The sequence below is a fragment of the Callithrix jacchus genome, chromosome 9 (assembly GCF_049354715.1).
Source record: "Callithrix jacchus isolate 240 chromosome 9, calJac240_pri, whole genome shotgun sequence".
Taxonomy (NCBI): domain Eukaryota; kingdom Metazoa; phylum Chordata; class Mammalia; order Primates; family Cebidae; genus Callithrix; species Callithrix jacchus.
This window is the reverse complement of record NC_133510.1, coordinates 124,107,947-124,122,886: the sequence shown is the minus strand read 5'-3', so window position 1 is coordinate 124,122,886 and position 14,940 is coordinate 124,107,947. Positions and strand designations below refer to the sequence as shown.

The following is a 14,940-nucleotide window of genomic DNA, read 5'->3' as shown; positions in this document are numbered from 1 at the left end:
ACAATATTGTCGTCATCATCATCTTAACACAGCCCTGGAGACCCTCGGCCTCACACAGCAGAGTCCAGGAGAGGTGAAGACCCACCCACATCTTCCTCTTTCCTCCTGCCCATTCCAGGGTCGATCAGACATCCAAGGCTTTGAGCCTTTGGCCCTCTGGCCCCTTGGGTTTCAGGGCATTCAAGGTTGTGGCGTTCATCTCCACATCTGGAGAGGGGGCTGACTTCTCAGTGTGGGGCCTTTAGAGCTGGCCTTGATTCTTTGCTTAACCTCCATGTGCCTCAGTTTCCTCATCTGTGAAACGGGGCTAATAATATTTCAGACTTCAGAGATGGCCGGGAGGAAGAAGTGCGCTTAGGGCATCTCTAAGGGCCTCCCTGTTGGTGACGGCCGAAGCACTGCATGGAAGTGAGTTGATGGTCAAGTTGAATAGCAGGAATGCCTGGGGACTCAAGGTTGCTGTATGGAGCCTGAGGTAGGAGGACCTGGGACCAAGTCCTGGCCTTCCTTCAGTCCTTTGGAAGAGTTTCATTGGGTAAGGTACTGCCTCTCTGAACCTTAATTTGCTCATCTGTAAAATGGGATCACTGATAATAAGTGCTGTATATCACACTTACTACATGTGTACTCTACAAGTGCCATGCCATTTAACCTTGTGGACAAGGCTTATTGTCACCTCTACCCTGCAGACAAAACTGAGGCTCAGAAAAATAAAATCACCTGCCCAAGCTAGAAAGGGCAGAGCTGGGATTAGGATGCAGGCGGGCTCGCTTTTGTCAGGGACATCAGATCCTCTGTCTTCCCTTGGCTACTGTCTTCCTGGGTCTCGGTGCCCGGGTGCTGCCTGATGGGCAGGATCAGAGAGCTTCAAGGTTGCGGTTTGAAGGCCGGGTGTCGTGGCTCACACCTGTAATCTCAGCACTTTGGGAGTCCAAGGCGGGTGGATCAACTGAGGTCGGGAGTTCAAGACCAGCCTGGCCAACATAGTGAAACCCCGTCTATACTAAAATACAAAAAAATCAGCCAGGCATGGTGGACGCGCCTGTAATCCAAGCTACTTGGGAGGTTGAGGCAGGAGAATCGCTTGAACCTGGGAGGTAGAGGTTGAAGTGAGCCGAGATTGCACCATTGCACTCCAGCCTGGGTGACAAGAGGGGAACTCCATCTCAAAAAAAAAAAAAAAAAACAGGTTGGAGTTTGAGCTGATCAAAGACAGAAAGGACCTGGGAGGACACCCAGGAAGGAACCCAGGGTCCCAGCTTCTCCCTTGGCCACGTCTCAGGCTGCTGAGCCCTGGCTAACAGGGCAGCGGATGTCCTCAGAGAATCCTGGTCACTCATTCACTCCTGTGGTGCACCAGCCAGTGGGCCGGATGGAGGGTACACATGGCGAGTAAGGTAACACAGGCCTTGCCCTTGAAGAGCTTCTATTTTCACGGTAGGAGATAGAAAACAGATAAACCAGATGATAACAAGTCATGACAGGGAGCAGGAGAAAGAAAATGACAGCAGTGGAAGAGAGTGACGGGAGGCGGGGCCCCTTTAGGATGGAGCAACCAGGGAGCTGAAGGAGAAGGAACCGGCCATGTGAAGATCTGGAAAGAGGTTCCAAGCTGGAGGAAGAGCACATGCAAAGGCCCTGGGGTGGGAATCAGCTTGGGGTACTGAGGAACAGCAAAGCCACAATGACTGCAGCAAAGTAAGTGAGGAAGAGAAAGACCTGGGCAGAGAACAGGGAATTTGGTGGGTGGAGGGAGGGGAATGAAACCAAGGCAGGGAGTTTAGATTTTATTCCTTGGCCAGCGAGGAAAACTGAGGGCAGAAGGAGAGGAACAGACTTGCCCAAGGTCACACAGGGAACTAAGGGGGAGATCTGAAGAACGAGCTCAGGTTCCTGCTGTAGCCACAAACATGGGGTACCCCAGGGAGGCCTGGCACCCAGGACCCACCCAGGCTTCTTCCCAGACACGGACTTCTCCCAGGAAACAGCTTCTACTATAGACATTCTGCTTCTGCACCATCTTCCCAGCCTTAACCTCCCCGATGGCCTGGCCCTTCAGCAGGGGTCCCCCGCCCCTCTCTCCCTGGCCCCTTCCCCAACCCTGAGGCTGGAGGCCCCACTTTTTTTTCACTCAGGGTGTTTTCTGATCCCTTTTGTTACCTGAACAATAAGTAACCCAGGTAGTTAGTTATAAACTCCGCAGGAACAAGGAGCTGGTTGATAATTTATAGCAACATCTCAAATTTAAATGGAAAGTAAATAGCATGCTGTTAGCATTAAAGAAAACCCAATCGGGGCAGCGGGAAGCACTCCAGCCTCCTTGCAAGCTTGGGGTGCCTCATTCTCCCCGTGCCCCTTCTCCCAGCTGGGTCTGAGCCCCCATCCCCCGGCTCCTCAGTTCTGCTCCTCCCAGCTGCTCTCTCCATCTCCCCCGGTGGCCTCTCTTTCTCTCTACCCTATCTGCCTCAGCTTCCAGGTCTCTACTGGTCCCTAGGAAGCACTTTGACCTCTGCTTTCCCCTCAAATGCTGTGGATCGAGCCTCCCCCAACCCCACCATCCCCCGCCAAAGGCGGCTGCTGACCGAGAGCGCTCACTCAGCCAGGTAAGAAAGCATCCCCCTCCCCTCCCCTCACCCCAAAGCCCCCAGTCCCATCTGGGGCCCTGTGCAGGTCAGGCCCAGCCCCACCCCGTCCGGGTTGCCTTCGCCCTGGGTCTGGGATGCCTACTCTTTGCCCCTCCCCTGCAGCTCCGGAGTCCTTTGCCCTCCTCTTCCTGCCAAGTCAGGGGGCCCTGGCTGCTCCCCTGCCCCCTGTCCCGGGGCCCTCCGGAGGCTCCCTGAGGCCTCTGGGAAGGCAGGAATCTACCAGCCCTCCCCCACCCCAGTTGGGATCAGGACCTTGGACAGAAAAGAGATGGGCCCCTTTCGAGCATCTTTGGGGCTACTCTGTCTCTGACTCCCTGCCCACCTCCTGCAGGCCTCTGTCCCCGGTAGCAATTGCCAGCACCAAACAGAGTAGGTGTGGGCCCTCAGTTGGGTGAACTTAGTCAAGCTCCGTCCTCGCTCTGAGCCCGTTTCCAATTTGTGAAGCGGCGCCGTCAGTAGCTTCTGCCCAGGGCTCCTCTCAACAAGAAGGGAAATCATTCCCGTGAAACCTCAGCACAGCGCCCAGGAAGTAGTGAACCTCCCCAAGCAGGCACTTTAGGGTGGAGGTCAGGGAGCCCCTGCAGCCCCCAGGCCACCCTTCCTTCTCCCACACCCCCACCCCCCCCATTAGGTGGGAGGTGGGTTGGCCCAGATCTCTCCAGGCCACCATTCCTACAAGTTAATGATCACAGACCTTATCAGAGCCTTTCGCCATTTATAAATTTATAAAACAAAAGAGAAATAATAAAGCATGTGGGTAATTAGTAACTAGGTCAGCTCTGCTGAGGAGAGGGGCGGCATCGAGCTCAGGACCCACCCAGTTCTTCGGGAGACGGGGAGTCCACCAGCAGATGGGATGTGGAACGGGGAGCCTCTAATGGCGCCTGCTGGTGAGGTGGGGTGCCTGCGGCCGCGCAGGGAAAGGGACCAGCTCCCACCTCGAGGCTCTGCCTGCCTCAGGTAAGAAGGATCTGGGCTTCTCTGGCTGAATGCGTGAGTCCTTGGGAAGCCAGGGGAACCCCCAAAACCCCGGCTTCGAGCCCTCCTCCCCGGCTCTCCTCCCCGGTCATGCTCCCCGGCCGTGCTCCCTGGCCGTGCTCTCCAGACGTGCTCCCTAGCCCCCAGAGCCTACCCACCCCCTGAGGAATCAGGGCAGAAGTGAGGGTCTGGGGAGTACAAATGATCATAGTGGCTAAAAATTTCCACCACCCCCCGGTCATCCAGGCATTTGAAATGGGAATTCACCCACCTTTTCTCCCTTCTTGGACCCTCGGGAAATGTCCCCCCTTCCCAAGGACTGGGCTGAAGTCTTGGCTCATGGGTTGTGGGACTCTGGAGAGGAGCAGCTCAGGGCTGGAGGCTCAAACATCCAAGCGAGGACCCCGGCTCTCAGAGCCCCTGTCCCCCTTGCTGGCAACTAGGCTCAAAGCTGAAGCTCGTGGGGACTCGACTCAGAAGCGGGGCTACCTAGGAGCTGAGGGGGCCCCTCTGGGCTGTCCCGGGCGCTGGGACGGGGAAGGGCTGCTTACTGCAGAAGGGCCTCCACCACGGCTTTCTGGTGGGCTGCCTCCTCGGGGCTGAGGTTCTCCAGCTCTTTGAGGATGGGTGGCGTGAAGTCTTCCCCATCGTCGTCCGTCTCGTCCTCGGAGCCCCGAGTCTCTCCCAGCCCATTGGGCAGCTCAGGCAGCTCCCCTCGACCGCTGCCGCATGCCTCCCCCTTGTCCAGGGGGCCATCTCCAGCCAGCAGGTAGGGCCCCGGCTCACCCAGCGCCTGGATCAGTGCCTCTTTGCTCAGCCCTGACTCGAGCAGGGCCGCCAGGAGCTCCGTCTGCAGCTGACTCAGTTTAGAGACCATGGCTCAGCTGCCCCGGGGCCACGCGGCCTGGGTCCACCACGCCAGCCGCCTCCCCCACCGCGTGGGTTGCGTTTGCCTGCCGGCGGGTGGACACAAACCAAACACCTTGCACCTACTGCCCCCCCAAAACCCCACTAGCCAAGCCCTGTGGGCACCCCCAACCCCCAACCCTGGCCCCAGCGGCCAGTGAATCAGGGCCCCTGCCTGCTCTGTTTACATTGGAGCTGGGGAAATTCTCCAAGGTTCATATTTATCCGTGTGCTTAGCGAAGGGACTGAACTTTGGACTTCAGCCCTGCAAAGTGCAGGCCTCATGGCAGCAGAGAGGGGCAGGGAGCTATGGCCTTCCATGGGAGTGGGCAGAGGGGAGGGCAGGGGCAGCGCAGATGAGGGGCCCTGAGCAGCTGGGATGGAAGGTGCTGGGAGCGGGGGAGGCCATCAGGTGAGCAGCATTGGGTCCCACCCCCAAAAGAACCTTGTCAGGGCATCAGGCTGAGACAGGAGAGCAAAAAACGCTTGCTGCTGGCCAGGCGCGGTGGCGCATGCCTGTAATCCCAGTGCTTAGGGAGGCTGAGGTGAGCGGATCACCTGAGGTTGGTAGTTTGAGACCAGCCTGGGCAACATACTAAAAATAAAAAATTAGTCAGGCGTGGTGGCACACACCTGTGATCCCAGCTACTCAGGAGGCTGAAGCAGGAGAATCGCTTGAACCCAGGAAGCGGAGGTTGCAGTGAGCTGAGATCATGCCATTGCACTCCAGCCTGGGCAACGAGAGCAAAACTCCATCTCAAAAAAAAAAAAAAAATGCTTGCTGCTTACGGAAGCAGCTGCAGCAGGGAACTCCAGACAGACAGCTGGGCTAGCTCTTCTCAAGGGCAGAGGAAGCGCACGGCCATTTTGGGACCCTTCCGCCCCACTCCCAGCCTGACACCAGGCCTCCCTGTAGGAAAATATGTTGACTACCATGTGCTGAGAACAGGGTGGGGGTCTGTAAGCACAACTTCACTTCATTGCATTCTGCTACCAACTCTGAGTAGGTACCAGGATTATCCCCGTTTTATAGGGGAGGAAATTGAGGCTCTAAGAGGTAAGCAACGTGTCCAAGGCCACACAGCCAGCAAAGAACAAGACTTGCAAGGTGAGACTGAGTTGAGGCGAGTGTGGCACTTGCCCTGGGTGCAAATTTATTTTGTATTTTTTGAGCCAGGTTCTCACTCGGTCACCCAGGCTGGAGTGCAGTGGCTCGATCATGGCTAACTGCAGCCTTGACTTCCTGGGTTTAGGTGATCCTCCTGCCTCCATCACCCAAGTACCCAAGTACCCAAGTAGCTGGCGCTGCAGGCACACACCATCACGCCCTGCTTATTTTGTGTGTATGTTGTGTGTATTTTGGGGTGTGTGTTTCAGATGGAGTCTCGCTCTGTCACTCAGGTTTGGAGTGCAGTGGAGCGATCTTGGCTCACTGCAACCTCTGCCTCCTAGGTTCGTGATTCTCCTGCCTCAGCCTCCCAAGTAGCTGAGATTACAGGCACATGCCACCACACTCAGCTAATTTTTTTGTATTCTTCACAGAAATGGAGTTTCACCATGTTGGGCAGGCTGGTCTCAAATTCCTGACCTCAAGTGATTCGCCTGCCTCGGCCTCCCAAAGTGCTGGGATTACAGGTGTGAGCCACCGTGCCTGGCCTTGTGTGTCTATTTTTTCTGGACATGCGGTTTTGCTATGCTGCCTACATTGGTCTCAAACTCCTGGGCTCAAACCATCCACCCACCTCAGCCTCCCAAAGTGCTAGCATTACACACATGAGCCACCATGCCTGGCAGCCCCAGGTGCAAATTTTAAAGGAGTGCCAAAAAACCCAATCATCAAGGTAAATAACATTTTTATGCACTATATTTTAAAAACTAAAATTAATGCAAGACCCCAAAGAACTTAAAACAGATGTCTACACAAAAACTTCTGCATGAATGCTCATAGCAGCTTCATTCACAAGAGCCGAAAGATGGAAAAAGCATAAATGTTCATCACCTGATGAATGAATGAAACATGGCACAACCGTGCAATGGTGTAGACACGCATATGAATACATACATCTTTTTTTTTATTTTTCAACTGCAATAGAGAAAGATTGTTGCTGTTTTCTTGTTGTTTGAGATGGAGTCCCACTCCGTTGCCCAGGCTGGAATGCAGTGGTGTAATCTCGGCTCACTGCAACCTTCGCTTCCCAGGTTCAAGCGATTCTCCTGCCTCAGCCTCCCAAGTATCTGGAACTACAGGTGTGTACCACCAAGCCCAGCTAATTTTTGTATTTTTGGTAGAGATGGGGTTTTACCATGTTGGCCAGGCTGGTCTCGAGCTCCTCACCTTAGGTGATGTGCCTACCCTAAGCCCCCCAAAGTGCTGAGATTACAGGCATGAGCCACTGTGTCCAGCCGATGCAATGGCATATTCTTTGGTCATATAAAGGAATGGCGTTCCCATATATGCCAAGGCACGAGCCTTGAAAACATGATACTAAGTGAAAAAGCAGTCACTAAAGACCACATCGCGTCTGGGTCCATTTATATGAAAAGTCCAGAACAGGCAACTCCAGATAGACAGAAAGGAGATTCGTGGTTGTCAGAGCCTGAGTGGGAGACAGAATGGGGCCGGCTGCTCCGTGGGCGCTGCGGCTTCTCTAGGATGATGAAAATGTTCTGTAATTGATTGTGGTGATATCTCACAACTCTGTACTAAAACCCTCTGAATTGCACGTTTTAAAAGGGCGAGTTCGATAGTATGTAAATCAATACAAAAATTGTTTTCATTTTATTGAGATATACTTATCCTATGATTTCATGTGTGCTTTCTGAGATTTGTTTTTATTTTTATTTTTTTCATTTTTATTTATTTTTATTTTTTGAGACAGGATCTGGCTCTGTTGCCCAGGCTAGAATGCAATGGCATGATCTCAGCTTACTACAACCTCTGCCTCCTGGGCTCAAATCATCCTCCCACCTCAGCCTTCCAAGTAGCTGGGACTACTTGGTGTTCGCGACCACATCCAGCTCATTTTTTTTTTTTTTTTTTTTGTGCGTTTGGTAGAAACAGAGTTTCACTGTGTTTCCCAGGGTGGTCTCAAACTCCTGGACTCAAGAGATCCTCCCACCTCAGCCTCCCAAAGTGCTGGAATTATGTAGGCATGAGCCATCATGCCCAGCCTTAAAAAGTATTTTTTAACTAATGTAAAATAATCTGTGATAAACAAAATAGACAGGCCCTGCCCTCACCACCAGCCAGATGTGGCTACCAAGCATTTGAAAGATGGTTTATGTCACTTGTTGAAATGATAATTTTTTAAAAATATATTGAGTTAAATTTTTAAATTAAGGAAATTTAAACTGGACACAGTGGCTCACACCTGTGATCCCAGCACTTTTGGGAGGCTTAGGTGGGTGGATCAGGTGGGAGGTCAGGAGTTCGAGACCAGCCTGATCAAATGGTGAAACCCCGTCTCTCCTAAAAATAAAAAATTGGCCTCAGAAGGCTGAGGCAGGAGAATCACTTGAACCTGAGAGGCAGAGGTTGCAGTGAGCCAAGATCACACCACTGCACTCCATCCTGGGCAACACAGCAAGACACCATCTCAAAAAAAAAAAAAGAAAAGAAAAATGCAAAAGTTAACTTTTGGCTGGGCACAGTGGCTCACGCCTGTAATCCCAGCACTTTGGGAGGCTGAGGTGGGTAGATCATGAAGTCAGGAGTTCAAGACTGGCCAAGATGGTGAAACCCCATCTCTACTAAAAATACAAAAATTAGCCAGGCGTGGTGGCGAGCACCTGTAATCCCAGCTACTCGGGAGGCTGAGGTAGATAATTACTTGGACCCAGGAGCTGGAGGTTGCAGTGAGCTAAGATTGCACCACTGCACTCCAGCTGGGCAATAGAGTGAGACTGTCTCAAAAAAAAAGTTCACATTTAGAATAATTTAAAATTAGATTTAATTAAAATTATATTATATATATGTTAATATAATGTTATATTTCATTTAAAATAATTTGGTTTAAATTAAAATTTTATTTATACAAATAACTTTTTATTTTAAAAATTAAAGAACTCCTGGCCTCAAGTGATCCTCCTACCTCAGCATCCCAAGTAGCTGGGACTACAGGTATGCACCATCATGCCCAGCTTGCTCATTCATTCATTCATTTATCTTTTTTGTTTGTTTGTTTTTTGAGACAGGGTCTCCTTCTGTTGCCCAGGCTGGAGTACAGTGGCACAATCTTGGCAAACTGCAACCTATACCTCTGGGGCTCCCGTGATCCTCCCACCTCAGCCTCTGCAGTAGCTGGGACTACAAGCATGCGCCACCATGGCTGGCTAATTTTTGTGTTTTTTGTAGAGACGAGGTTTTGCCATGTTGTCCAGGCTGGTCTCGAACCCCTGGGCTCAAGCAATCCTCCCACCTCAGCCTCCCAAAATATTACTCATATAGCCGGTAAAGTATTTCATTCTAAGAACAACTCTATGAATGAGGAACCATTATAATTCCCCTTCTCCAGGGAGGAAAGAGAGGCTCAGAGAGGTTAAATGACTGCTCAGAGTCCCTCAGAGCTGGGCGTTAAGTCCCCCTGAGCCAGGCAGGCTGGCTATGCAGGACAAGTTGGCAGCCCTTGCTGTAAGCAGAGTGGTACCCTCTTTCATCCAGTGCACTTATTTTTTATTTTTATTTTTGAGACAGTCTCTCTTTATTGCCCAGGCTAGAGTGCAGTGGTGTGATCTTGGCTCACTGCAACCTCTGCCTCCTGGGTTCAAGAAATCCTCCTACCTCAGCCTCCTGAGTAGCTGGGACTACAGGCGCATGCCACCACACCCAGCTAATTTTGTGTTTTTAGTAGAGACGGGGTTTCACCATGTTGGCCAGGCTGGTCTCGAACTCCTGACCTCAGGTGATCTGCCCTCCTCAACCTCCTAAAGTGCTGGGATTTACAGGCATGAGCCACCACACCCGGCCAAGTGCATATTTTTGTAAACCCCCATTCAAGTTGCTGTGAGATTGGGCCACTTACTGCTGGTGACAGCATTCTCAAGTACAGGCTAAAGGACAGGGAAGAGGCTGTGTGCTGTTCCTTCGTGGCTTTGAGGCTCTCCTGCTTACTCTCCTTGCTGCCTGCAGCCGCCCCTTGCTGACTTTCCCTTTCCGGGGAGCCGTAGGGAGCAAGAAGGGTGGGGCCTGACTCCTGTCCCCAGCATGTAAACTCATGAACTGCTGGGTCCTCAGGCAGCTAGGTGGCTGAGCATTTGAGTCTGGGACAGCAGGTGGATTTGGTGGGAGAGGGAATGACAGAGTTTGGGGAGGAGCCTCCAGAGAGTCTAAGGAGAGAGGTACACAAGCAGAAAGTTCCAGCCCCAGCCTGCCCTTCCCCCACACTCAGGAGCCAAAGCTGAATTAACTCAAGGTCAGGAGTGGCATTTGCATTCTTGAGAATCACTGCAAAAAAGAGCTGTAGTCAGGGCTGAGTGGTTAAGGCAACAGACTAGGGAATCACTGAGGAAAAAAAATGAATAGTGGCTGGGCATGATGTCTCACGCCTGTAATCCCAGCACTTTGGGAGGCCAAAGTGGGCAGATCACTGCAGTCAGGAGTTCAAGACCAGCCTGGCCAACATGGTGAAAACCTGTCTCTACTAAAAATGCAAAAATTATCTGGGCATGGTGGTGGGCACCTATAATCCCAGCTACTTGGGAGGCTGATGCAGGAGAATTGCTCTAACCTGGGAGGTGGAGGTTGCAGTGAGCCATGCTCCCACCACTGTGCTCCAGCCTGGGCGATAGAGCAAGACTCCGTCTCAAAAAAAATTGAAAATTAAAAATTAAACAGGTATGTTTAGTAAGTGCAGTAGGTAGGCCAAGACAACTACTAAGTATGTCCTATCAACTTATTAGCTGCTTGAAAAAAATAATGCACATAAATTAAAAGAAAAAGCAATATTTTCGCTCATTCTTAACTACCTGTAAAGATGCACTAACGGGATGCGTGTGCCTGCTGCGCTGTCCACAGCTGCTCAAACCTTGAAATTAGATTGGACGCTACCACCCTCCTTTCCTGTTATTGTGTAACAATAACTTTTGCATGGCGCTTGCTTTTTATCACAACTGCCATGCACTCGGCTTCACAAAAATCTTGGCATTGTGGAAAGGAAGTTCCTTCCATCGAACATTCAAACTTTTCCCCTGAGCTGGTAGTTTGCAAGGCGTCCAGAAGGTGTCGCTGTGTTTCCTTTGCAAATTCTCTAAAATATTCTGCTGTGTCCTGGGACACAGTAGATAGTCAATAAATGGTGGCTGTGAGTTTTATCGCAGTTCTCTTCTACTGGGTGAGCAGCTGTTTGCCAGACTACGATTCGGGTAAGGCACAGGCTTCCCGCTTGGTCTTAGCAGCCAGCACAAGACGAGTGTCCCTTCAGCCAGTCTCAGAGCTCTTTTGCAATTCAGCTGACCTTTGTCCTTCAGTCCAGACAATGCCCAAGGCCCTCCTGCATTCAAACGGACGGTTCTCCTTCTCACCCTACTACCTTTTCAACTTAATGGACAGATGCAATTTTCTCATTTAATATCTAACAGCTTCAGGATATTCCTATTTTACAGATAAGGAAACCAAGGCATTAACAGGATAAGGAACCTCATCGGCTAAGGCAGATTTAAGATTTGAACTTGGATCTCCATGATGCCAGAATCTAAACCTTGACTAAATATTCGTTATTATTACTTTTGATGTTCTTGTTCTGGGTAACTCCAACCCTCTGCTCACTGGCCTCGTCACCTCCGTGATTTCGCAGGTGAAGAGACTAAGGTTCCGAGGGGCTGGAGCACAGTGCCTGGGTTGGAGCCTAGCTCTGCCATTTACCAGCCACATGATAAACTTGCTTAACTTCTCTGTGCCTCAGTTTCCCCTTCTCTTGGGTTAGGAGAATGAATAAAGTAATATCCACAGTGCCCAACACCCTGCAAGCGGCCAGGTGCTGTGGCTCACACCCACAATCACAGCACTTTGGGAGGCCAAGGCAGGCGGGTCATTTGAGGTCAGGAGTTTGAGACCAGCCTGGCCAACATGGCAAAACATCTCTACGAAAAATACAAAAATTAGCCCTGCATGCCTGTAATCCCAACTACTCAGGAGGCTGAGGCAGAAAATCACTTGAACCTGAAAGATGGAGGTTGCAGTGAGCCGAGATCGAGCCACTGCACTCCAGCCTGGGCGACAGAGCAAGACCCTACCTCAAAAAATCAAAAAATAAAAACTGAACAGTGCCCAGCTCCCTGAAAGCCTTCCACATGACTGAACCATCACTGTTATGTGATCACTAGCATGACGACCCCACGCCCCTTGGCCAAACTGAGTTCTCTTCTCTTGTAAAAACTTCTCCATATGAAGTCACTGATTCCATTTGACCCTTTAGCCCTCACCCTGGCATTCAGGGCATGGACAGCTCAACCCCACGCTCTGGCCAGGCTGACCTCTTCATTCCCTTCTCCGGCGTAGAGGGGCTTCTTGCCACTCCCACCACCTGCCCCTACCCCCTGCCCACTTTTGTCACCCCCCACTGTATTGAAGCTCCCAAGAGAGACAGCTGCAGCCATCACTGTCCACTCTGTTCCGTGAGGTCAACTCGGCCCAGCTGGGGGTATTCACATCATGGAAACAGTCAGTCAGATTTGGTGTGTGTGTATTTTATTTTGCTTTCTCAGAGAGCCGGTTGTTAAATATTAGCCAACCCCCCTTGATGCTGGCCCTTCTACCTGAATTACCTCCCCGCTGCCAGTGAGCTCTAGAGACAAAAGGACCTGGGTCTGCATTTCCCAGAGCCAAGAATCTGGTGTCCCCTGCAGGTTATTTGCCACATCTGAGCACCACTGCCTGTCGCATTATTTACCTAGCGGTTTTGCTCCTGTCAATGCACTTTTTAAAAATTAGGGGGGAAAAGAAAAAAATAATAAAAATAAAATTAAACTTATTTTAACAAGAAAAGCTTTATGTAATTTTAATACACAGAAAACCAGTGTCCTGGTCAGGCGCAGTGGCTCATGCCTATAATCCCAGCACTTTGAGAGGCCAGGCAGGAGTATCACTTGAGATTAGAGGTTCAAGACTAGCTCGACCAACATGGTGAGACCCTGTCTCTACTAAAAATATAAAAATTAGCCAGGCATGGTGGCACTGGCCTGTCATCCCAACTACTTTGGGTGGCTGAGGCATGAGAATTGCTTGAATCCAGGAGGCAGAGGTTGAGGCTGCAGTAAGCCAAGATCTCACCACTGCACTCCAGCCTGCGTGATGGAGCGAGAGACTGTCTCAAAAAAAAAAAAAAAGGATACTTCCCTTGCCATAAATAGCAAGCAATCATTAAAACATGGAAACAAAGCATGCACACTTGCTCTTGTTTCACCAGAAGGCCCTAAGCCTAAGGAGGGTTTCTCTATGTTAAAAGGCAATTAGGCAGCGGTCAGAGGGGTGTGAGAGATAGCCTCTAGCACCTAACCAAACCATTCTCCTCCATGTAAGCACTTTGGAAGGGGCTAAAGAGAGAATGTTCTTCCTACATGTACGGTATCACCTACAATTACCATGTGTGCCACTATTTCGCAAACTCTGCCGGAAGAGTAAATGTGGATGCCTTAGCTTGGCACTCGAAGCCCTCCTCCGTTGGAATCTTTCCAGCCTCTTCTTGCACAGCCCCTCCATGCCCAGGCCTCACCCACTGTATTTGCCATCAGAGAACATACCTCGAACGGTCTCACCTCTGTGGCTTTGTACAAGCTGCTCTCTCTACCTGGAAACCTTCATTTGTCAAGCTGCTACTGTCTTCAAGATCTTCCTGGTCAGAATCTCCTGCTGTCCTCTCCTGCCGCCTGCAGCGATGTGAGCTTTCACTGGCTGGAGCAACGCTAACAGCATCAGAGTGCCCGGGACCAGGGGTTAGAAATACGGATTCCTAAGTCTACACTCAAAGCATTTTTTCTTCTTTTTTTCCCCTAATTTATTTTTATTTTAAAGACGGCGTCTTGCCATGTTGCCCGGGCTGGTCTCGAACTCCTGGGCTCCAGCAGTCCTCCAATCTTAACCTCCCAAAATGCTTGGATTACAGGCATGAGCCACGGAACCCAGCCCCAAAGATTTTGATTTAGTGGGTCTGGGGTGATGATCTTTGCATCACAGGACAGAGAGATGAATATTGTTCTCTGTAAAAAAAAATAAGTAAATTAAAAAAATGTGTTTTTCTGAAATATATTTGAAAGAGATGTAGAAGGACATACTCCAAACTGTCAACATCAGTTGCCTTTGGCAGGGAGGGATACACAAAAATAAACATGATAGCAGGGCAGGGGAAAAGAATTCAAAAGCCTTCCAGGAAACAGTTCCTGTACAATGAAGTCACACAGTGTATATTTTTATATCAGAATAAACCACAGCAGGCCGTACGGAAAGACGGCCTCCAAAGATGTATCTGCGGTTATCTCTAGGTGGTGAAACGTGGGTGATTTTTACTTTCCTGTTTATTCCTTTCTGCATTATTTCATTTTTTATTTTATTTTTGAGACAAAGTCTTGCTGTGTCACCTAGACTGGATGGAATGCAATGGTTGGATCTCAGCTCACTGTAAACTCCGCCTCCTGGGTTCAAGCGAATCTCCTCCCACAGCCTTCCAAGTAACTGGGATTACCGGTGCCTGCCACTACACCCAGATGATTTTTGTATTTTTAGTAGAGTCAGGGTTGCACCATGTTGGCCAGGCTGGTCTTGAACTCCTGACCTTAGGTATCCACCCACCTCGGCCTCCCAGTATTTTTTATTTTGTCTTTTTTTGAGACAGGGTCTTGTTCTATTGCCAAGGCTGGAGTGAGGTGGTATAATCACAGCTTACTGCAGTCCTGACCTCCTGGGCTCAAGTGATCCTCCCACCTCAGCCTTCTGAGCAGCTGGGACGACAGACATGTGCCGCCATGCCCAGCTTTCTTTTTTTTTTTTTAATAGAGATGGGGGTTCGCACCATGTTGCCCAGGCTGGTCTCGAGCTTCTGGGCTCGGGTCATGCCCCTATCCACAATTTCTGAATGCATTTTTCATGATTTGCTGAAGGCGTCTCGTCAATCCAATTAGATTGTAAACTCCAGGAGTGCAGGGACCACGCTGACCTTCTTATCACCCTCTCGCCCCTGCCCAGCTCTGGTCTGGGCACACAGTGACCCTCAAGGGCAGCACCAAGACTTCAGCCAAGAAAAACACCTGTAGAAGGAAAAGCCTGGAGCCTGGCAGCACCTCCGTCTGCTTTCCCTCCATCCTCTTCTTCAACAGAAAAGGACATGCTAGTTCCATGCAGCAGAAGTTTCCAAACATGTTAGCTTAAGAATTTCAAGTCATGCAAAAAATAAATAAAGCAAAAGTAAAGAAATAAAATAAA

General features: G+C 50.4%; 1 protein-coding gene and 1 long non-coding RNA gene across 2 annotated transcripts in view; one reads left to right on the top strand and one right to left on the bottom strand.

The window, feature by feature from the left end:
- HNF1A (HNF1 homeobox A) overlaps window positions 1-4,726 on the bottom strand; it is a 23,792-nt gene extending 19,066 nt beyond the window's left edge. Inside the window, exon 1 of the mRNA XM_054238989.2 lies at window positions 4,175-4,726. Coding sequence (XP_054094964.1) covers window positions 4,175-4,500 — 326 coding nt within the window. The 5' untranslated portion in view covers window positions 4,501-4,726. The remainder of the gene's footprint in view (window positions 1-4,174) is intronic.
- On the top strand, window positions 2,273-14,940 carry LOC128928632 (uncharacterized). The gene is made up of 2 exons (XR_008474030.2): window positions 2,273-2,603; window positions 3,411-14,940. It is a non-coding gene; the product is annotated as an uncharacterized LOC128928632 (long non-coding RNA).